Source organism: Dreissena polymorpha, chromosome 4 (genome assembly GCF_020536995.1).
Source record: "Dreissena polymorpha isolate Duluth1 chromosome 4, UMN_Dpol_1.0, whole genome shotgun sequence".
Taxonomy (NCBI): Eukaryota; Metazoa; Mollusca; class Bivalvia; order Myida; family Dreissenidae; genus Dreissena; species Dreissena polymorpha.
The window spans coordinates 38,620,934-38,646,272 of NC_068358.1; the positions used below are offsets into that span (position 1 = coordinate 38,620,934).

General features: G+C 36.0%; 1 protein-coding gene across 1 annotated transcript in view; it reads right to left on the reverse strand.

Moving 5' to 3' along the window:
* Nucleotides 1-25,339, reverse strand: part of LOC127879534 (calcium uptake protein 3, mitochondrial-like) — a 179,863-nt gene that overhangs the window by 96,972 nt on the left and 57,552 nt on the right. Inside the window, exon 6 of the mRNA XM_052426435.1 lies at nucleotides 11,465-11,512. Coding sequence (XP_052282395.1) covers nucleotides 11,465-11,512 — 48 coding nt within the window. The remainder of the gene's footprint in view (nucleotides 1-11,464; nucleotides 11,513-25,339) is intronic.

Below are 25,339 nucleotides of genomic sequence, written 5' to 3' on the forward strand. Positions count from 1 at the left end.
GGTGTTGTTTAAATGAATTTATATCAGAGGATGATGTTTGGTCCATGTAATTAAGCACACCTTAAAACCATAGTTCTTTCTTGTCTGCAAGTTTTCAGTTTTGTGAAAGCAAAAAATGAGGCAACTGTAACAGTGCTTTAATTTAATATTAAACTAATACACCTGTAGTTTTCTAGAAAAAGCACCAAATGCCGAACACCTGTAAAATTCATTAAATATGGAGAAAATTCAAGTAGATCTTATAAAATCCAACTAATATATTTGTACTTGTATATGAGACATCACTGTTCTTATCACATGAGCTGATGGAATGAGAAATAAATCAAACTTACACGGAGTAGGTCTGTTTTCTAGGCCAATGGACTAGTTACAGATATAAAGCGAGTGATTACATACAAACAGATTGCTATAAACAAGTTTCATGTATTCAGATTATAACACAAAGAAAAAAACTTGGCATTGAGAGATGGGAACCATTAACTAGAAATTAATACTGTCTTTGAGAACATTTTTCATACATTTAAATTGTTTATCCTGGCAATTATAACACATACACTACGCGACCTGTGATTTTTGCCGCGAGTCTCGCATCACCGCGATCGATGCAACGTGACAAATCGCGGTGATTCCGAGCGACAAGAAAATTTGGGTAATGTCTCGGCGACTCCACGGTGACCGTCGCGCGATGTATCTCGCTGTTACGCAAGCAGTAGGAATCACTGCAAATCACCACGAACCGCAGTGGTTCACCTTTTTAAGCGCTTTACGTTGAGGGTTACACTAACATGTACATGTAACATATATGTATACACTTACATTATACATTGCAATAACACAGATTTTGTTGTTGTTGTATACAATGGGCGTATTAGCTAAAATACTCCCGTTCCGACATGAACTTGATGAAGTAATGTCGGAAGCTTTAACGGCTCTAAATTAATATAACAGCGCAGAATGACCATGCAATAATTATTGAACATAACATGTAAACATTATTTAACTAATTGCATTAGCAGAATGTTTATTAAAACTTACAAGCAATTATATTCCAGGCCCGAATACACTACCACTGTTCAAATTCCATATTGTTGCCATATACATGTAGCACTGTGTAAATTGAAAGTTGCATAGTGTTTTGTCATTGGTCGGTTATAAATACCTTGTTTTTCTATACATGGTATTTGATTTAGACGAAACTAATAATTTGGTAATTTACGAGAAATATGATTTAAGTTGTCCATTTAAACTTTGATCTTACCGTGTGTGTTTATTGACGTTATTAATTATGTTAAGACTTATTTTTGCATGTCATTAAGAATTATAACGTGTAGCACTTTTGTTAACAGTGGTTTAGCAAAATATTAGCGCCTTAAGACAAGGAAAATTGTTATAGTAACACTTTCATTTAAAGGTTAAATATAATCGGTAGATTACGTCTAATTATTTGGACAAAATTATGCTATATTTATTTATTTTCTGTTTCAGGCTCCAATGCAGATAACTCGTGTTACTCGCGTTATTTTCCGAGCGTTGTACATACATTCACAATGCTTGATAAGCCGGAAATACATTACTGTTCTATTTTTAAGTATATGTTATTATGACATCGTGTTATATAATATGTTGTTATTACATCATTGCCTATATATTAAAGCCATTAAACATTGTGTTTGTTTTGCTGAAAAAAAAACGAGTATATCAACGTAGCACTTAGCGTTTGCAGAGTTCAATAAATTTGATGATGATGTATAATGTACATGCATTTCTCTGGGTTTTCACGCCCAAAACAAAAAAAAACTCAACATTTGATTATATATTGTGTACTGTCCAGCGGTTGATAGTGTTTGTTCTAGTGTCTAATTGGCACTCGTTGTACGTGTTAAAACTGTGAAAAGATGTGACAATCACAGAAACAACAAGATGGCGCTGCCAATTAAGTGCGATAATGGATCAAAGGGCATTGACAAAAAATAACAGTTTGCATATATTTTTCGGCGTTTACTCAGATGGTCTCTCACAACAAAAAAAAGTCAAGGTTTTATGTTTTACTTCTATCAATAACAATACGGACACGGCGTGTTTGATTTGAAATGACTTTAAAAAAATATCAAATTGTTGGCGATATAATTGTTTTAAAAATACCAAAGAAACATTTAACCGAAATCAACAGAATTCAATGTTCTCTGCGCTCAGTTTGTATAAAAAAAATCAATACTTGCACGCTCGTATACCTTGACCTTGTACATTGCCGCATAATTTTCGCGCTCTTTTGTCGGGAAATATACATGATGACTTTACTGTATTGGAAGCATTTGTAAAAGTCGTGCTAACATTAAAACATCGGAAGTGTGTTTCGGATTATAAATTATTATTCTCATTTGGGAATTTAACGGATTATTTATACTAATGGTATATTTGTTTTGAATTGAGTATTAATGTTACAACGCTTTACGTGTCAAAAAAATGTTTTGATAATACTATGCATTAATAGCACAATTTCCAGGAGGAAAACATTATAAATATAATAAATAACGCAATAAAACATTTTTTTGTAAGATCGTATTGCATTCAATCTAAATTTAAATACACTCGTCCAATGAAAGCCGTGTCCCACATTATGCACTGTACTCTTTACACTTTTCAAAAATGGCGTAGTCATATGGTTGTGTTAATGAAATTCTCAAACATATTTACCGACATAAATGTTTAAGATTATTTTTTGGTAAGTGATGTTGTGATTATGTTGGATTATTTGATAATTTTGAACATTAGAAAAGCATTATGTATACAGTTATCAATACGATTCGGTTTATATGCATGAATTGGCGAATCATCGATGTCACGATATCCATTGGATAACGGTGAATCGCGGCGAATCACCGCAAAATTGAGGGGAATCAGCACGAAGATTATCTTGCTCTCGCGCGACGGCGGAGTGACAAATCACGTGAAATCGCGGTGATTTTCCACTAAAAAAGCAAACTGTCTGCTTTGACTCCGCAAATAAGGCAACAATCACGGGTCGTGTAGTGTAACATAGACATTTCACTGCTCTAACCTCCTAATTGTCCATCCCCTCCTTTTATTTAATATTTTCCCAGACTGCCCTAAAAATTAACTTTAATCCCCCTCCTCCCATTTTTTTTTATTGATGCAAAGAGCCATACACCAACTAATAAAATCTGTGTATTTATCTTGGAATTCTGTTTGGATGATTTAAATCTGCCTCATTCATTCATAGGTGTTATAAAAGCTTAATGCATCAAGTGTTTTAATAGCACTTCCATTTTTTTTCTCTAATTGTCTTTGAAATCACTCATAACAAACAAACCCCATATACAGGGTGCAGGATCTTGTGACTTTGTGGGGCTCACAATTATACGTTAATGGATGTAAACACATCGGTCTGTGTTGCTTTTTTCAAGAAACTTTTTTTAACAATTTTTATAATAATTTCAACAAGTGCATGAAAGACAGTTTTTATGTTGCTTATGGCAATGGAAAATTTCAGAATAACTTTATTTCATAAGCCTGTGTTCTGGCCAAAATTTCGAAGTATACAGCATTCATGTACACTGTTATGTTTAACTTGTATTCTTAACCTGTCCAAATTGTTGCACCATTCAAGGATTTATTCTCAAATCTAAAGACATCAGCACAAACTGCAAGCAAAACTTTTATGCAATAAAGATTTTGGCAAATCTTATAATTTTAATAACTTGAGATATTTGCAACAAGGGCTGATTGTAAAACATGCATGCCCCCCAAATGGGCTCTCCGTTGTAGTGACAGCCATTGTGTGAATATGTTTTTTGTCACTGTGACCTTGACCTTTGACCTAGTGACCTGAAAATCAATAGGGATCATCTGCCAGTTATGATCAATGTACCTATGAAGTTTCATGATCCTAGCCATAAGCGTTCTTGAGTTATCATCCGGAAACCATTTTACTATTTCGGGTCACCGTGACCTTGACCTTTGACCTAGTGACCTGAAAATCAATAGGGGTCATCTGCGAGTCATGATCAATCTACCTATCAAGTTTCATGATCCTAGGAATAAGCGTTCTTCAGTTATCATCCGGAAACCATTTTACTATTTCGGGTCACCGTGAACTTGACCTTTGATCTAGTGACCTGAAAATCAATAGGGGTCATCTGCGAGTCATGATCAATGTACCTATGAAGTTTCAAAATCCTAGGCAAAAGCGTTCTTGAGTTATCATCCGGAAACCATTTTACTATTTCCGGTCACTATGACCTTGACCTTTGACCTAGTGACCTCAAACTCAATAGGGGTCATCTGCGAGTCATGATCAATGTACCTATGAAGTTTCATGATTGTACCATTAGCGTTCTTGAGTTATCATCCGGAAACCATTTTACAATTTCAGGTCACCATGACCTTGACCTTTGATATAGTGACCTGAAAATCAATAGGGGTCAACTGCGAGTCATAATCAATCTACCTATCAAGTTTCATGATCCTTGGCATAAGTGTTCTTGAGTTATCATCCGGAAACCATTTTACTATTTCGGGTCACCGTGACCTTGACCTTTGACCTAGTGACCTGAAAATCAATAGGGGTCATCTTTCAGCCATTATCAATCTACCTACGAAGTTTCATGATCCTAGGCCTAAGCGTTCTTGAGTTATCATCCGGAAACCATTTTACTATTTCAGGTCACTGTGACCTTGACCTTTGACCTAGTGACCTGAAAATCAATAGAGGTCATCTGCGAGTCATGATCAATGTACCTATGAAGTTTCATGATCTTAGGCATAAGCGTTCTTGAGTTATCATCCGGAAACCATTTTACTATTTCGGGTCACCGTGAACTTGACCTTTGACCTAGTGACCTGAAAATCAATAGGGGTCATCTGCGAGTCATGATCAATCAACCTATCAAGTTTCATGATCCTAGGCCTAAGCGTTCTTGAGTTATTATCCGAAACCATTTTACTATTTTGGATCACCGTGACCTTGACCTTTGACCTAGTGACCTCAAAATCAATAGGGGTCATTTGGAGTCATGATCAATGTACCTATGAAGTTTCATGATCCTAGGCATTAGCGTTCTTGAGTTATCATCCGGAAACCACCTGGTGGACAGACCGACAGACCGACATGTGCAAAGCAATATACCCCCTCTTCTTTGAAGGGGGGCATAAAAATATAGTTCTGACCAGAGTGTTTACATTCTGTCCAGCCCATGTGTAAAACCCTTGATCCTGCCCCTTATATATGTTCAGCACTGAAATCCATCTACAGATCCCATAATTAACAACATGGAGTCTGCATAATCAATTCTTCAATTTTCCATCAAATTCAATTATATTAGAGGGTGTACTTTCCACTCTGTGGTGCAGTATGGGTGGCATGTTTATACTTCCAAGAAAGATAAAAACATCCTTGAGAACTCAACACAAGTTTGAAAATAAACTTGGTACAAACCTAATGCTATGATTTTGCAAAATTGTAATGAAGGTAATGTAAATATGCTTTAACCATTATAATCGCCATTTTAAACACATCATAATTTTTTTAGAAGACTTCAACCTCTCTTTATGTTCACAATAATGGTCCTTGACCAGTGATTCATTTTGCCGTGCGTCCCGCGTGCTAGACGCACGTTTTTTCCTGGAGACGCATCATTCTCAAACATGTGCGTTTTCAGGACGCATTGTTTAAAAACTCTGATTTTCAACATCGTCAAAGTTGTACATGATACCGAGTACCATTCGTGGATATAAGCAAAACACATGTCAACACCGTTTTGAAAAAGTAGAACGGAAGTCACATTACTACATTGGGAATGTAGTACGCGTATTTTGATTGGTTGAAATATATCAATTATCAAATCAGTTACGGCGTTTTATTAAAAGTTTGTTGGACGATTAATTGGCTGTCCTGGATGGTAAACAAAGAAAATGCGACCGAAAAAGGTTTTCGAAATTGATCCTCAACAATTTAAACTCGCTGTGAAGATATTGATCGATAACCCAGCCTCGATGTAAACCATGTGGTTTAAATATGAAGAATAAACGGCGGACACACAGTTTGTGTTCGTCTGTTGTGAGTGCAGAAAGTTATTATTTATATAGTAAAGCGATGTTATTACACTTTTCTGGATTAATTGAGCAGTTTTGTTTTTTCTAAAGTGACAATTAAAATTTGCAAGTTCTGAAATAAATAGCATTATTTTTATACGGTACATACATAATAATGATACAGATTGTACAGTATTCCATCCTATGTTACGTAGAATGTTAGTACATATAACAACATAGACATCTGCTGTTTATACTGCAGGATGTGAGAGGGTTTTTTCTTTACAGAATAAGGTCTTGACCAAATTCAGGAACAGGTTAACTGTAAGGAAACAAAACAAACTCACGAGAGTGAAGTTGTGCCATTTTGCCCGGAATGAATTTGTGGAAAAAGCTCTCGCTGTTTGGAGAAAAAACAAGGCGAGAAGGCTATACACCTTAAATACAGTATGAGTGTTGTTTACACTAAATCTGTATTGAAGTTGTAAACCTTTTGACCAAAGGAGAAATTGTATTTTGTCACACTGTTTGAAAGAGCCAATTTTGACCAAATAATTATAAACTCTAGTCATCCAATTTATTAAAAGTCTAGTCAGTCCAAACTGTTAAAGATGTAACTGAGGAGCTGCGCCATGAGCGCATGATACGCCCGTCGTTCACCAATGAAGTAGTAAGGTAATAAATAACCCTTTGAATCATTTTTTTACTTCAGTTTATTTGTATTTGAATACATGGTTTATTTTATAAGTACATGAGCATGGAGCGCCGTCTCCTTGACATTCATACCATATCTTTTTTTTAGTATATGTATGCATTTCTTTAGAGGATATGGAGTTGAAGTAAACCTGTTATAGATATTTTGACCAATAATAAAAGAGAAATGTAGATGGGTAAGTGGTAGTGTACAATCGGAATAGAAAAAAGCTCACCTTGTTCAATTTTTCAGGGATACTAAAAAAAAAAAAAAAAAAATCCATCGAAGGATATTTGAGCTACAGTAGGACATTCAATGAAATCACGAAATTTTGACGAACAAAGTCCCATAACTCTGGAACGACAATTCAGAATTCCGTCAAAAACGAAAGGGGATCAGGGTTTATCAATATTAAGATTGTGTTAAAATTTGAAGAAAATCTGTCAAAGGATATTTGACGTAGCGTACGACATTAACAGACGGACGGATGGACGGCTACGGTAGGACATTCAATGAAATCACGAAATTTTGACGAACAAAGTCCCATAACCCTGGAACGACAATTCAGAATTCCGTCAAAAACGAAAGGGGATCAGGGTTTATCAATATTAAGATTGTGTTGAAACTTGAAAAAAATCCATCGAAGGATATTTGAGCTACAGTAGGACATTCAATGAAATCACGAAATTTTGACGAACAAAGTCCCATAACTCTGGAACGACAATTCAGAATTCCGTCAAAAACGAAAGGGGATCAGGGTTTATCAATATTAAGATTGTGTTAAAATTTGAAGAAAATCTGTCAAAGGATATTTGACGTAGCGTACGACATTAACAGACGGACGGACGGACGGACGGACAGACGGACGGACAGACGGACGGACGGACAGACGGACGGACAGACGGACGGACGGACGGACAGACGCGGGGTATACCATAATACGTCCCGTCATAGACGGGCGTATAAAAAAGTCTCTGTTTAAGATGTTATATGTTTCACTGTTTGTTATTAAAAGTAAAACAAATAAAGATTTTACTTGCTATAAACCTATATATGTTTTTAGCTTTAAAATTGCATAAAAGAGACCCTGGCTAAGGTGCATCATGTTAAGTAGATTATTTGTAACAAATTTACAAAGACACAATCTGGGACCCATTGTTTTCAGTTTGGACCCATTGTTTCAAAATATGTGAGTCCTGGGACTTATTGATGTAAATTTCAAAATGAATCACTGCTTGACTCATGAAAATGCATTTATGGATTATATAATATATTTCCATCACTGTTTATTGTAAAGTAATCCACGGTAATGAGTAAAAGTATATAGGAATTACCAGGGATCATATTTTCCCGCAACATCAATCGGTCCGGATTTAAATGGGGAAAAAGTGTCCGAAAAATTACATCCGAAATCATAACAAATTACGTTAAAATATATACCATTGATTTTGCTATTCATGAAGATGGTATAATAAATGTACAAGTTAAATTCCCTTAGGCATTATTTTTAAATGGAACATACGAGTTTTGTCATTTTGCTTTATCATTTGCTATTTCATTGACATTGGTTGTTTCGTGCTCTGTTTTATCTGACTGTTTTCATCGTTGTCAATATTATTAGTCTGTGTAAATCTATACCGATGTTTTAAATCGTTGTCAACTCAATAATAGCTTACAAACATGCATTGAACCAAACAAATGTCTGTGCGTAGGTGTGTTACTGACAATAACAAAACCAAATAGTTAAGAAATAATTCATGTACGTTCTAGTTTGTAGTCGAATAACCCACGGTTAAGACGCGTAGGGATAAAATGATTTAAAACCACGACTCTAAACTTTCGGTCGTGGGTTATTCAACAACAAACAATAAAGAACACGAATTATTTCGATTCTAACACGATTTTTACTGAAGATTTATACAATGTATATTATTTTTCTTGTGTACTATTTTATGTGGAGTTCCGCCGATTAATATAACTTTCGGCTGTTCTGTCGATCAGATCCGCGACTTTTATTTATTGCCGAATTATTATGCTAGTGGAAAATGTATCGGCATATTTTGTCTAATTACAGCGCGTGCTTTCAGTGTATAAGGTCCGCCCACAATTATTGCAGAAAATCCGATTTTCTTCTTTGTTTATATGACAGTTTACTGTATCATGCATGAAATGCACAATTTCCATAAGGAAAACATCGAGGTTTGTATCTCCGAAGTAACTGTCAACGATTTGGACAAGTACAACTTAAGGACCGATTGTGCTAGATACAGTACAGCCAAAGCGGAACAAACGTATTTCGCGATCCGCAGCGGCAAGGCGAAACAAGTCGATGCCGCGTCAGTTGTTGAAGCCGCGTCAGTATGCGGCGGGAAGTCGCATTTCGCCGCAAAACTTCGCATCTGTCCGCCGAGGCATGCCGCGATCCGCGACATGATGCCGAGTCGATGCGCATCATGAAATAAAAAATCTTTTTAAAAATTATTAGTAACATGTAGTTAACAAATTTTGAAAGAACAATTATAATTATAATTAAAATCATAATAAGTTAATTGTGCGCTGATTGTATTAGCATATACATGTAAGCATAGTTAATGTGTCTGGCCAATTATTAAGTTTGTTTCCAGCCCGTAGCGTATGTATTTCACACATAAACAAGGTCACGTAATTATGTTTTCGCACATACAAGTGGTCAAGGCTCCAGCATATGGTGGATTTATAAATTAATTGCATGTTGATTCCGCTATTATATTTTAGCTGAGAAAGTTAGCAATTTGAAGCCACATCAATATTTAAGACGGTGACGACGTATTTGTAGTTTTGTTAATTATCAGCTTATTATAACTATTGTTTGAATATGCGTATATTAACACGTTTTATTTTGTTCATATTATACAGTTAATATCGCTACTAATTACCCGATAATCCCGTATATTCCAGTTTTAAAGCAAATGCTGGTAACTATTTACGATACACAAACATTCTCGATATTTCCTTAAGTATCAAAATACATTTTAGAATTTGTTACTATTTATAGAGATGATGAAATAACGTCTAATCGGGGCGTTTTTTTTTCTCAACTGAACACGCGATTTACGCCTGACGTGATGTTCATGTATTTATACAACACAAAATACACCCAAACTTTCCAAACAACGTTCTCTATGTCTGCATAATTTTCGCGCGCTTTTTATGAAACAAAGGATATTTTAGCACTGTTTATTTGACGCTAGAATTTGCCAAAGGACGCGTTAGCATTAAAATTCGGAAGTGTGTTTCGGATTACAAATTTAATAATGATAATCGAACGAAACATAAACAGTTGCGCGTAATTAATTCTACGCTACACATACATGTATGTACATGTAGGTGGATATCTTTTCACTCGATCCGCCGCGTACGTATGCGGCGGATTTACTCCGCGAAAGTACGCGAGGTTAATACAGACTCGGCGTCTTTGCGCAGATCGATGCCGAGTGCCACGGCGATACACCGCGTGAACACACGATTCGGCCGCCGCGGACTAATAATCTGGCCCTGGCGTAGCCGCGGATTATGTTTGTGCCGCTTTGGCTGTACTGTATAAGCCAGTGAAATTATTGACACGGGGTTATTCCTGGTGACTAATACACAGCCGCGCGAATCTTTGCTGCTTGGGGCCATACTCTGATACTAGTCGGCTGACGTGCAATAATCTGGTCCTAACCGGTTTAGAGACTGCAGCGAATGGTTTATCACACCTAATCGAGATAAGAATGTAATTAGGGTGTGCACTGTGTAATCGATTTCAGGACATGGAAATTTTAGCAAACAGAATCAGACCGACTGTTTGGGATTTTCAATTGGTCTTTCATGACCTCAATCGGTCTAGGACCGACAAAACCGACAAAATTATGATCCCTGGGAATTACATCAGAAGTGTTGATAGCAAGTCCTTTGATAACAGGAATTTGTGCTCCTTACTGTGGGTATTCAACAACAACAAACATCATCATAATGAAATATAAGTTCTATTATAAGACTATCTTGTATTCTATAATAAGACTATCTTGGTTTTTGTTTTATTTTATTGAAAGCTTTTGAATGACAGATTTGCGCAAGTGTTTGAAACTTAACAGTGATTAAAAGATAAACACAGAGACATAGAGACAGATCGACAGCGAAATAACAGGGTGATGTGACCTGCTTGTTTTTGCTTCCTTCCTCCTTTCCCTCAGGATTGTTTATCATAAGGTGAGTGGATACCCATAGAAATTTAATATTTTTGATTTATTTTTATTTTTTATTATACCCCTTTAAAAAATATAACTTCCCTTGTGAAAATGATCTGTGCCTGCCAAATGATAAATAGAAATTATCTCCCTTTAAAGCTTGTTACTTCCCTTGGATTAGTTTTTTTTTACCTTTGACCTTGAAGGATAACCTTGACCTTTTATCTGTCAAAATGTGCAGCTCCATGTGATACACATGCATGCCAAATATCAAGTTGCTAACTTCAATATTGCAAAAGTTATGGCCAGTGTTAAAGTTTTCGGACGGACGGACAGACAAACGGACAGTTCAACTGCTATATGCCAACCTACCGGAGGCATAATAAATATCCTCAGACTAGTTCTGCTTTCCACTCTGTCCTTTTAAACAGCAACCAGTCCCTAGCAGCATCCTGTACCTTTTGTGGCCATGGATCTTTTCAAAAAACAAACTTCATACCAATTGACTTACTTGTCAGTACACACAGCAAGAACAGGTATTCTGTGTAGGAAATCAGACCTGAAACAACAGAAATCAAAGAATAGTCTTTATTCAAATGGTAAATTGATTCATTTGACAACATACGACTAAAATATAATAACTGAGAGTCCATGATTGGCTTTCAAATTATAAAATATAATTCTAAGATGGCATATGAAACACAGGAATAGTGATTGTTAAATGGGCACCACAATTCTGCATTCAGCTTACCATTGCTCTAACATTTTTGATTATATAAAGGTGCACACACCCATTCCCAATATTTCAGGTGATAACTGATAAAGCTACATACAAAATGATAGCAGAATGTTGTTTTTGTTACAAATATTCTACAATAAAAAATCTGAATCTTGAAATATCTATGGGTGTTTTATAGAATGTGTTTTCTAGACCGCTGGTACTTTTTCTTTTGGCAAAGAATATGGTTGCTGTTTGCTATTTATCATATCTATATTGCAATATGATCAGAGATGCAGACCTCATAGTCATCTGAAAGCCAGACAGCCTTATCAGTATTCCTTGCAGAACTGCATATAAGCCATTAAGCTTTCAAAGATTGAACGGATCTACATTTAGAATAACTAGACCATACACTAATTTTATCTCTTTTATTGATAGTTCGTAATTTTTATAGATGCAATTTTAGGCTGGAATTCAATACATGAAGGGTTAAATAATTCCATGGTATGATGACATTATGATAACAGAAATCATGAAAGTTGTTACAGGTTAAATTGGTTGAATGAATCAGGGCGTTACTAGAAATGATTTTCATGCACATAATATAATTATATATATAATAGGATTTTGCAATTATGTGCCCATGAGACTGATTAGATTTGTTACCAGTAGTACAAATATCTATTTTGCAAAAGAATACTTAAAAATATTTTTAAAGGTAATTGAAGATCCTTAACAAACTTATAAGAGGATTGTTATGTGATAATGTGATATACAATGTATATGTAATTCTTTATGTAAGCTACCAATGGTTTCTTTACACCAAATCCTAAGACTGCGCTGTTATAAGACACTTGACATTCCTTGTATTTATCAATTTTCAGTTGAAAAAATCCATGGCACCATGAATAAAAATAAGTTAATAGCAAAAATAGTCATATTAAGATTCCCTTATCGTATAATTTAATGTATATACTTTTAATTGTTGTAAAAAGGTTTATTGTTTACATTCAAACAGCAAAAAGTTGGTATTTAACATCTTAAATAGGTTGCAAACATTACATGGATCATGGTAAATCATGCTTACATGTAGAGATTTCATACATGTGAATATATTTATAATTAAAGAAATCAATCATAAATTGCCTATTATTTGAATAAGTGCATTTTTGTATAAGAGACATATGGTATGAACCTGAAACAATTTTAGTAACAATTTAACAACAGAAACCATTTAAAATTACCAAACAGGACTTGGAATAAGGGCATTCCTTTCACCTATCCATAAATATACCAAAACATGAAGTGTTCAATGCTGAAAACTCAGGTCAACAGTCATAGCTATTTAGAGAGCCATCAAAATCACTTAGAGCATAACCCGCACATTACCCACATGTTAACTTAATTATCCCCAACCCCTGGCTATCTCCATTGTGGTAAGGACATTCATCAACATGTAGGGCCATTAAATTATCTCTGACAATTCTGGTCACCTGCTGATATTATCAGCCCACATGGGGGACTACATGAATCTTACTCAGAGATGTGGGCGTATATGGAAAAGATCAGCTGCTAATTACAAACCCTTATCAGCCTACTACTAAGAATCTTAAAGACAACGGTACAAGCAATGTAATTACATGGCAATACTTAGGCGCTTATGTTTTGTTCTTGAAATTTATTCAACACATCCAGGGTTAAAAGTTTTTCGGTTTGTGCCGGAATTTCGGTTATTCATGGCACAAAAGGTCGTTTTCGTAATTCATGTAAATTCGATGAGATGATTACGGGGGAGGGGCCTCGTTCTGTAAAAGTTCTTTAAATTAACAAAAGCAGGAGCCTGAAAGAGTAATCGATCCTTACATTGTAATCCGCGCAAAAAATAAAGGGAGGCAAGCGTTTGCGACATTATAGAATTGTTTACGTCAAACGAGTGCCATAATAAAAAATAGTTCCTTTTCGAGGTAAAACGAATACAAAAAATGAAGTTCCTGGGATTGAATTCGAGTACAAAGGTGCTAGAATCGGACGTCAAGAATAAATGGCAATGGGAGTGGTTGGCTGAAGTTGATGAACATGGAATGAAATTTGGTGTATGGCTGAAACACCGGACATCCCTGGTGTATGTTTTTGTGTTCCATGCGGAAGACAATTAGTTATAAATAGTCCTGAAAAAACGCAGTGTGTATTTGGTGCTACAATATTCTAAAAGAAATACACCTTTTCATTTTGTTTCCTTTTTGTGAATTAATGATCATGTGCATTTATTGTTTTGCCTAGTATATGTTCATTGTTGATTGAAATTTTTTAGTATGTCTATACAATTTTTTATATTAACTCTCCTTTATAAAAAGAACTTGCAAAACAGGTGTGATTTTAAAGATTTGTGTTAATTTCTTAGCTATTTTTTATTTGTTATTTTGCTAAGTCTCAGGCCCCAGCTAAAATTTTCAGGTTTTCAGTTTTGCCAACTTTTAACCCTGCACGTCTCAAGCCTTTGACTTTTTAAGTGGAAAATAAACTTTGTTAACAGACCCAATGTAGCAAAATTTGAAAAAAATCATTTACATATACAGATTATCTTACATAGTCAAATTGACCTGTATAAAATCCATACAGTTCCTCCAAATGAGTTTAGGAATAACAAAATAAATGTTTTTCAAAGTATTTCCCACATACCATGCATTTTTAGTACAAATCTTCATGGCACTAATCATTATCAACTTATTTGACTTTTAGTAATGAGTTTTCCTTTTCAATTCAAATTTGATGGAAATAATTAAACCATAATTTAAGTGTCTTCAATGTTAACCACAAAATAAAACCGTTATCTTTCAATCCTTTTTTGATAATTGGGTTTCCAACAATGAAAATAACTTTCTTTTCTGCTCCTCTGTAATCATTATAGTTCCACTCAAATTACCTTTTCAAAGCAATGGACAATTGTCAATTAACATAAGTGCCCAAGAAAGAGTCAGAGCTCCCTACGGCCCTTTAGAATGTTTAATGCAGATGCTGTGCAGCTACAGTGGGGCCCTTAATTGGGAACACGTGGCAAACAACTGATATTTGCCACCAAAATTGTTTTTCTAAAACTGAAACTATTAAGACAATGGGAAAGAAAAATGTAACCTTTTGCCTGAGCATCTGTCGAAATTTCAGAAGGGCAAACACAATATTAAGTTGCATAATTTTGCTGTTGCTTTATGTTTTCACCTAAACATATATCATGCACTGTAGTGCTTTAATTAAAGCTTTAATAAACTCATTTCGTTGATTAGTCTATATGATTATAAAGTAAATTCAAAATTATCCTCCACCAAAGGAACTATAACAACCTGACAAAAAAAACAATATTGTTGATAATTGCATTGACTCATGATAACTCGGACAATACAACCAGCGGTCAACAATTGTCACTAAAACGAAATTAATGAGCAATTCCAAAGCAATTCCCCATTCATTGCACAATGCCTAAAACTCCTATAACATGTGACATCTGGCATAATCACTTACGAGGTAGCATGGACACTGTCACTGGACAAAGACGCCGGAGTGAAAAGTGGCCATTTACCCAGTAACTGCCTGCAACTATCTCTAAATGTTTGTTTTTAATTTTAACACTGTGGTCAAATGTGTCCACTGGATTGTCACCTTTTGTGAATAGAATGTTAACCCTTGAATAAAGGTCAATACATTATAATTGCCTTAATGGAATGATTTGCAATGAAAATGTTAAGGACTTTTGTTGATTTATTAACTGATTTATTTATATTTTATACATGTTTTCTAGTTTTAAGGTACAAGTGAAACAGTGTGTACATAAATGACTCAATGTTAGATATGTGCATTCTTCCTAGGAAGGTTGTTGATTTCATTTAATACTATAAATAATCCATTTTTTTGTCAACATTTAATTCTGCGAAACAATATGGGTTTTTTTCTCAGGTAAACATAATGCACAATCACCCTGCAAGAAAGCAATATAAATTTATATTGTAAACCTTAAATTAAAGATATATTTTCATTTTTAATTTATTTTATAACAATATTTTGGTTTTGTCTCTATTAAATTTTTGTTTTATCATTATTGGATTTGCAGTGTAACAACTTTATCAAAGTAAATTTATATACTTAGATCGTTAAACTGAAATAATACGGGTGTAATATGCTTATGATGTGTATTGGGATCTGTTTATTTTGATTTTATAATTACAGAATTATAGTCTACTGACTTTTAATTCATTGAATGAAATTTGAATAAAGACAGTAAATAATAAGATATTTAATCATAGGTTTCTTTCTTTGAAATAATCAGTTCTATACAATCAATTAACACATCTAACATTGTCAGTATACACTATTATCTCCTTATTAGCACCTTGGGTGGCAAGAATTTTTACAACAATTTTGCCCCTGAGTCTCTCTTTAAAAGGTGTTGATTTTGCAGTTGATGATATGTTTTCAAAATAAAATCAATTAACACTTTAACATGCGGATACAAAGATACTCTGATACATTATAAATACAATATAAGCCTCTGGCGAGATAGGCAATTCTATTTTCACACTAGATGCACAAAGCATAAATATTTTTACAAAAAATTTAAACCACAGCAAAAACATATCAACTATATAATTGAGGTCCATGTGAAAATCAATCACTGTGTTGGCACCAATGTATTTTCATAACAAATAGTATTTTGTTTAAGTTTAATGTACTACAGTTGTGGGGGCCACTTGCTTGAATATTAATGGTGTCATAAGGACTTCCTAACTCTTAAAAAACAGATTATCCAGGGATTAAATTGCTTAATCCACTTTCAGAAGTGGCTTATCTCAATTTTAAATAACCAATAATAAGCAACACAAAGACATGTTTATCAAACTGATTACTGTAACAAACAGAATACCTAAAATTGTTGAAGATATTGGGTACAACACATTTTAAAATGAATTTCACACTTTAACTTATTAGCTGAGATTTGAATAAATTTCTTATACAAATATTGTTCTTCTTTTATGGACTGGATTGTAAACTTTCCACAGACTTCATGTCTGCTGTAAAACACATACTGTATTTAACAGTTAGCTTGAATTTACCTACATGTTAAAGAGTTCTACTTATTTCAATTAGTGACTTATTTTTAATCCATTGTATGTACTTCCTTAATGCTATAATTGATGAAAAAAAAAAATATGTTTTCAAACAGAGATCATTAAATCAAAAAGTGCATCATTTTTACACTGCATTATTGTTATAATTTTTGTGTAGATGTTCCAATTGTCTACTTTGAATTGTAAATTACAATTTATAATTTAACGTCAATACAGTCCAACCCCTACTTCCGGTCACCCCTCATCGCCGGTCACCCCGTGTATAGGCGGCCGGTCTGTGCCGCGGCCGTCGATAAACACTATATAATGCACCCCTCTTAAGCGGTTATCCCGTTTCTCCCGCCAGCGGCCAGTGATTTTGCATCCCAAATGTTAAATTCCCCCCATATGAGTGGTCACGCGCAAGTAAGTCAGTCATGTACATTGGCAAAATTACACAGATGCAACGGCGAAAAAATCGATACGTACTTCCAGTCTGCGGTTTAGGCTCTGTAGTACTGAAGCGTGGTGTGTGATAAACATTTTGACAGCCAGTTTGCAAATTGCAATTAATTAGCGGCGGATTATTTGGTTATCAGGTTAAAAGCAATATGCGACCGTTTGATCTTTTTGTTTCCGCACGTGCGAATATCACCTATTATTACTGGAAAGGAGATTCTTAATTTATAATTTATTATTTGTAGCTCATACTATTTCAAGCACACATTTATGACAATTATCGGCTAATTAAAAGTTAAAAAGAACAACAAAACTTTTAACCGAAATCAACTGATCTACAAGTTATCTGTGCTACAAAGTTTTTATCCAAAAATCTATACACGCATGCTTTCGAACCATGGGTATGGCGTGACATTGTACATTGGTGCATAATTTTCGCGCGCTTTTGTCGGAACAAAGGAAATACACGATGCTAGAATTTGTAAACGTCTCGTTAACATTAAACGATCGGGAGTGTGTTTCGGATTACAAATTATTATTCTCATTTGGGAATAAAACAAAACATTTATATTTGTTTTATATTTACAATGATTTCAATATTAATTTTGATAAAACCCTTTACGCGGCGAAAAAATGTTTTTATAATATTATGCATGAAAAGCACGATTACCAGGAGGATTACACCCGGTTGCTATAATCAGTCTCTTAAGTAACTGGCCACGATTTTATCGTGAAGGAGATCACTGTCGGGACCAATTTGTGCGGTAGGTATTCAAAGCCATAAACTGCAATGAACCGATTAAATTATCGATTTATAGTGACACAGGAGTTATTCACACATAACTGATTCACAACCAAGATGTTGTTGGTGAGAAATGTGTTCGAAACGATGCAGGCGAACTGTCCCTCAGTGATGATGAGAAAATGAAAGCCTGGGTGGAACACTATTCAAAGCTACTAAACGTTGAGTTTGAGTGGCCTAGTGAGCTACTTCCTGAAGTTGCTCCTGTGGAAGGGCCTCCTCCACCAGTCACAGTAGAACAAATTCGCAAAGCCCTCTGCAAGATGAAATGCGGCAAAGCCGCTGGACCGTCAGGTGTGATTGCCGAGATGTTAAAAGCAGCTGGTGAGGAGGGAACAGAAATGCTGAGACAGCTGACTGAGGTCGTTTTCAGCAATGGTGTGATCCCCAATGACTGGGAGGAGAGCCACATCCTTAACCTTTACAAAGGTAAAGGAGAGGCTCTAGACAGAGGAAATTACCGTGGGTTAAAGCTTACGGACCAGACGATGAAACTGATTGAGCGTGTACTTGACAACCACATACGCGAGATGGTCGATATCAATGGTATGCAGTTTGGTTTTGTTCCTGGTAGAGGTACGACTGATGCAATCTTCATCATACGCCAGCTACAGGAAAAATACAATGCAGCAAACAAGCCACTGTATATTGCCTTCGTCGACCTTGAGAAAGCATTTGATAGAGTTCCAAGAAAGGTCCTCTGGTGGGCTCTGAGGAGTCTAGGGGTTGAGGAATGGGCAGTTCGTGTCATACAGGGTATGTACACAGGTGCCGTGTGCGTGTCAAAGGACAATAAAGCGAGGAATTTGGAGTCGAAGTAGGGGTGCATCAGGGTTCTGTTCTTAGTCCCCTGCTTTTCATCCTAGTGCTTGAGGCTCTGTCGAGGGAATTTCGCACCGGGGTTCCATGGGAGCTCCTCTACGCTGATGATCTTGCTGTGATCGCGGACTCACTGGAGGAGTGTCTCTCCAGATTGAAGGGTTGGAAGGATGGAATAGAAAGCAAGGGGCTGAGGGTCAATATGAAGAAGACAAAGCTCTTGATCACCGGCCCTGGACTGAATCTTCTGCGCGATGCGGGAGCATATCCCTGTGTGGTATGTAGGAGTGGAGTGGGAGTTAACTCGATTGAGTGTACCCAGTGCAAACTGTGGGTGCACAAAAAGTGCAGTGGCATCAAGGGAAGAATCACCAGCAACCCGGATTACGTTTGCCCGAGATGCATGGACCAGGCACGCCCAATTGATGGAAGACCTATTACCCAGGTGGTCATTGATGGCTCACAGCTTGATGTTGAGGCCAGCTTCTGCTATCTGGGTGACACGCTATGTGCTGGGGGAGGCTGTGAACTTGCCATCATCACCCGATGCTGCATTGCCTGGGGAAAGCTTAAGAAGCTCTTACCAATACTGACATCGAAGCATGTTTCCCTTAAAATCCGTGGCAACGTGTTCAATGCTTGTGTGTGAAGTGTTGGCACCATCCGCTTCTGATCTACAACAACTTCGTAGGAACGACAGAGCAATGGCCCGCTGGATCTGCGGCATCAAACCTGACGACGGAGTCCACACTGACATGCTGTATGGCAAACTAGGGATACCAGAAGTCACTGCATCACTGAGAGCCAGACGCCTGAGGTGGTATGGGCATGTCCAGTGTGCCACCTCTTGCATCAATTCAATCTCGAAGATGGCCATTCCTGGTGCTAGAGGTAGAGGGAGACCAAGAAAATCCTGGTCTGACTGTATTAAGGATGACCTGCACACCTGTGGCATGGGAGACACTGACCCACAGAACAGAGGAGCGTGGAAATCAGGGGTTAGACGCTCTAGCCGCCTGCTGCCTTCCCCAACTACTGGGACTAATCCCGCAGCAGATGACAAATAAACTCAGGATCGAATCAAATCAATCAAAAAAACTGTTCCCATCTTAAGTGCATTGGGGCCATACAACGCGCATTGTGTAAACAATGAACCATGAGAATGATTCTTTTTCATTGACTTGATTCTGATGATGATGATATTGATGATGATAAGAAAGATGAATAGAATATTTTTTTTTAATGAAAATGTTGTCTTATAGCTGATTTTAGGAAGAAATAAAATTATTTTAAGTCTTTACATTGTTTAGTTCATGTACACATATTTACCATTTTGTTTATACACAAATTGAACAGTTGGCCATGCACTCATCAACTCCAGACTCCCTATGACCCAACCCCCTCTTAAGAGGCCACCCCGCTTAAGCAGCCAATTTGGCTGTTTCCCTTGACTGGCTGCTTAAGAGGGGTTGGACTGTATATTTCATTAAATTATCCTGAATTCAACCATTCATTAGTATTTTACAGTCAAAACAGTGGGGTTTGCATATGATTATTCAATTATTAATTTAATTGTTTTCAAATAACTGAATTACTGATCAAATCTGATAACATGAATCTCAGCTACCCTAATTACTCAAGTGTTCAGACACAAAATGTTCAGACAACCCCGTTTTGTTTTTTTAAATTAATATCTTTCTTGACTCTCAATTTTCGGATATAGGTTTTCATCCATAATTAAAGACTAGAAATGATTGGACAGTTTATTTAACAATTTTATCATAAATCTGCCCTGTTGCTCTTACCTGGTTACAACCAGATTAAGGTCATAATACCTGGCACAAAAATGCCTTAAAGTATTTATGGACCATGGATGTTGTGTTATAGGGAGAATCGCTATGTATACCGGTAATAGGAACTGGTTTCACCCAAGATCTTAACATGAAACATATATATAAAAGAAATGTACATAATACGTCATGGTATTTTACAGAATCGTGGATCGTGCTTATGTTCTTTGAAACAATGGACGCTATTCACATAGCATCCCTGTATCAGATCATCAATGCAATATACTTAGTGCGTCTCTAAATTCTCGATAACTTGTATTTTTATGGACACATGCATAGTTTGAAGAAATAAATTATCTTAATTATTGGACACGAAAAAAAAATTAGTGACCTAAAAGTTAGACTTAAGATTTAAACAAAAGCACCGCATAACGGGTGCAAACGCTCGGCTGCGGGTGCAGTTTTGAATAAAAGTTGGATTGTCAGATTTTTTTTTTTTTTTTTTTTAGAGGTCACAGTGACCTTGACCTTTGACCTAGTGACCCCAAAAATGGGTCTGGCGCGTAGAACTAATCAAGGAGCACCTTCATATGAAGTTGTAGGTGGAAGCACTTTGATTGAAGAGAAAATTTGTCAAGGTTTTAGCACGACGCGGATGGCGGACGGCGAGCTGGCTCATAATGACAATATTTGGGTTTTCTCCGAAAACAGCCGATCTAAAAAATAACTATTCAGAAAATAAAACTGCAGATCATTCATAAACTCTTTCAGCCATAGACATTGTTTCCAACGTTTAAGCATTTTTTATCAAATTTTATTGTCTACTATAGGTTTTTAAAAGGTTTCATAGATCACCAAAACCTGGATGTGAAGAAAGTCAGAATGATATACTTTTTGATAGGTCTTTGTGTGTTGTTTTTGTGTGCTTTTTTCTGGGGCAATTAGCATTGCATGTTGTTTTGACAAGAAAAAAGTTAGTGTAAATGATTAGTTAATATATAAAACCATTGTAACCTCATTGAAAGCTAGTGCATCAGGAAATTAGCCATTGCAGACAAGATACACCTGTTGGCAGCCATTTAGGCTGTTAAGAGCATACTCATGTATTCCAGTGCAATGTTCCCACATGAACAATTCATCATCATTTACAGATCTATTTAAGACTTTTGTTTGTTTACCAAAAATATTTGGCCTGAAAATTTGGATGCAAACTTTGCCAAACTGGGGAATTATAACATGCATACATATCGTTATAATTGAGAAGCGTCATGCGAGAATGGGTCATATGCCATTATGCAGACAGCTATAAGCTCCAGACCAGCCAGTCAGCCTGTGCAATCCCACAGTCTGGTACGGAGCTATCCAATGGATCAAACAGAAATCTCAAACCTAAATGCAAGCACTTTTCAAGGCCAAATTTTCATTTTCAAGGCCGAGAACTGTACGTTAGTTTCCTTTAAAAAAATGCATTTTCAACCGAACATGGATATTTTCACAGTGTTTTGCATTTATATATGCAGTCAATTGCATATTTGAAGATTTTATATTGTTTTGCATTTATATATGCAGTCATTTGCATATTTGAAGATTTTATAGTAATAGTTTTATAGTTATTTGACCATTTGAATATTTGTTTAATAATATATGTCATTTGTATATTTGTTTATTGTTGTAGGGTTTCATGATCTTGTACAGCTACACTTGATGTCTGTTTTCTTGTCAATCTCTGGCAATATGATATTTAGGGGTAACACAATCTTAGTTGTAAATGCAATATTATACAACATATTTACATCACTTATTGTTAAGAGAATCATCAAATACCTTTCCAATATTTCCAATATAAGCAACAATGCTTGTTAAAGATTATTGCATCAACATTACATCCTTCTACAGTTTTGCTGTAACACCTTTTCAATATTCCAATATTGTCAACAATGCATGTAAAAGATTATAACATAACATAAATTAAGTCACAAACAAATTATTCATGTTGAGATCTTAAATGACAGCCTGTTATTGGCATCTTAATCAAAGCTCCCTTTTGATGTTACAACATACTTTGTTGTCATTACCTAATTGTGGGTCAGAGCAAATCTAAACCAAATGTGACCATAACAACAGCAGATGGCAACCAACTCCTATATAAGCCAAACGCAGAATGGATTCAATACCTCTGCTCTATTGCCATCTTGCTGTGTGTTTGTGTCAATAAAGTTCTACAGTTAATGTTGCTCTGACTTACAGGTAAGACATTTATTTTATTTCTACTTTACTTGTATAAGTGATATAAGTTCAGTATTTTGTATGTATTACAATTGTTCATTCTTCATGCAAGTCTAAATATTTGGTGATTATTTTATATATTAAAATTCTTCAGTTACCTCTTGCTAAAAGCGAGTTATTCCCTAAAGTTTGATGTTTTAGATATTGAATACTTTCAGTTGTAAAATTTGTATTGTTAACAATTTATAGCATTTGTTCAAGACCTCTGCTCTATTGCCATCTTGCTGTGTGTTTGTGTCAATAAAGTTCTACAGTTAATGTTGCTCTGACTTACAGTCTTTCATTATCCTGCGCACTTGGGGAAACAACGTGAAAGTAACAAATCGGTCACTCATAAGAAAGAGCACACGCTAACCGGACGTGTGACAGTGGTGGAGAAGCTAACGATCCCATGAAGAGGACCCCATCAGTGCCAGGACCATATCTACTCAGATCCTTGACGAAGGCAACAGAGGACCAGACCACAGCTAGGACCGCCGACAGCCGACTCAGATCCTTGACGAAGGCAACAGAGGGGCAGACCACAGCTGGGACCACCGACAGCGGACCAACAACAGCCGTCCACAGCCGGGGCCAGTCGCTGCCTTCCACAGACAGAGAGGCAAGACCAGCAGATCAAGTCCAGACCAGGGAGCAGACAAGACACCCAACCATGTCTACAGAACAAGGTAGGCCCCTATTTACCGTTGAAGCTATAGGAAAGTTCGATCCGTCCCTTAATGATGCCCAATGTTGGCTTGATAGGTACATTTACTTTGGCAAATTATCCAAAACAGCGCCTGAAATAATGGCAAAATTATTTGGAATGTTTTTGGCAATGGGTACAGCTTTCAATTGGTTCATTTCATTACCTGAGGATGTCATTTCAGATTTTGAGGAGCTCAGTTCAAAATTTTTGCAACGATTTAGTAAAAAGCAAGACTCAATACAGATCACAACAGACATTTTTCACATGAAACAAAAACCACACCAATCAGTTAGGGAATACATCTATGAAGTTCAGACTAAAGCTCAATCAGTTAATTTGCCTGAAGCTACAACCTTAAGTGCGATAAATGGTGGTCTTTTATCACACATAAGGGCTGATCTCAGACGAAACCCCCCAGCTAATTTGGAGGAACTTTTGATTAATGCAGAGCAGTCTGAGAGTGCATATGCCATTCATCCCCCTTCAGCTAACTTTTCTGAGGCAACCTTCACTGAAATTTTTAAAAATGCTTTAGGTGGAGTAAATATGTTGGATTTAAAGCAAAAAGTTGATAATTTGGTGCATAGACAAACAATACACTCAGTCAACTCTGTTAACACACCCACAAACAACAACAACAACACTAACTTCAGGCACTCACATTCAAAGCCACGTACATTCAACACAAGCAATTTTTCTAAACAAAACTTAAAATGCAGAGCTTGTGGACGCTCACGTGATCATGATTTTTCAACTTGCTTTGCCAAATCAAAGACTTGTTATTTCTGTGGAAAGGAGGGTCATATCCAAAAGGCTTGTTTCTCCTTTAAAAAAGCAAATAACCAATAGGAATTGTCGCCTAAACTTGGTAAAAGAGGGAACCAAGTAAAAAGGCCAGATTTGAAAAGACATTCTAAAAAGAACAAATTTAAGAAACCAAAATCTTCATTTAAAAATTTCAAATCCGGTAAATCAAATGTGCCATCAATTAGCAATGTTTCCACAAAAACTAATCTTAAGTCAAATTTTGTAGAAGTTTCTATTGCAAATCAAAAATCAAAAGCATTAGTTGATACAGGATCTAGTCTGTCTTGCATTCATCAATCCCTCTTATCTAAAATTGACTCAGATTTTCAAAATTTAAAACCAAGTCAACATACACATGTCATGGGTGTTAGTGGACATTTGCTTAGAGTTAAAGGAACTGTAACACTTAACTTAAAAATTGGTGAGAATAACTTTCCACAAACCTTTCATGTTTTTGATAATATTCAACACCCATTGATAATTGGAATAGATTTTCTGACAAAATACAAATGTAAAATAGATTTTGAAACACTACAGTTTGAGAGCTCAATCAATTGCATTTCTATAAATGTTGCCACTGCAATTCCTTTAGGATTGGCTAGGGTAAAAAAGACCATTGTACTAAAACCCTATTCACAATCCCTAGTACCGATCAGGTTGTCAAAAATGAGTCATAATGAGGTTGCTATTTTGGAAGAAGTCCCATCTCTCCGTGATAAAAATGTGGCACTTGGTAGGACTATTGTTCGTTCTGAACAGGGGGAGGCTTGTTGTTTACTCATGAACCCGTTGCCTTTTGAAGTATGTATTAAGTTAAACACTGTTGTTGGCAAGTTGTCCCCTATTCACGAACATTCCATCAAGGCCCTTGATAAAGAAGACAAGACTGGCTCTTCAAAACTACAAGGTAAGTGCCCA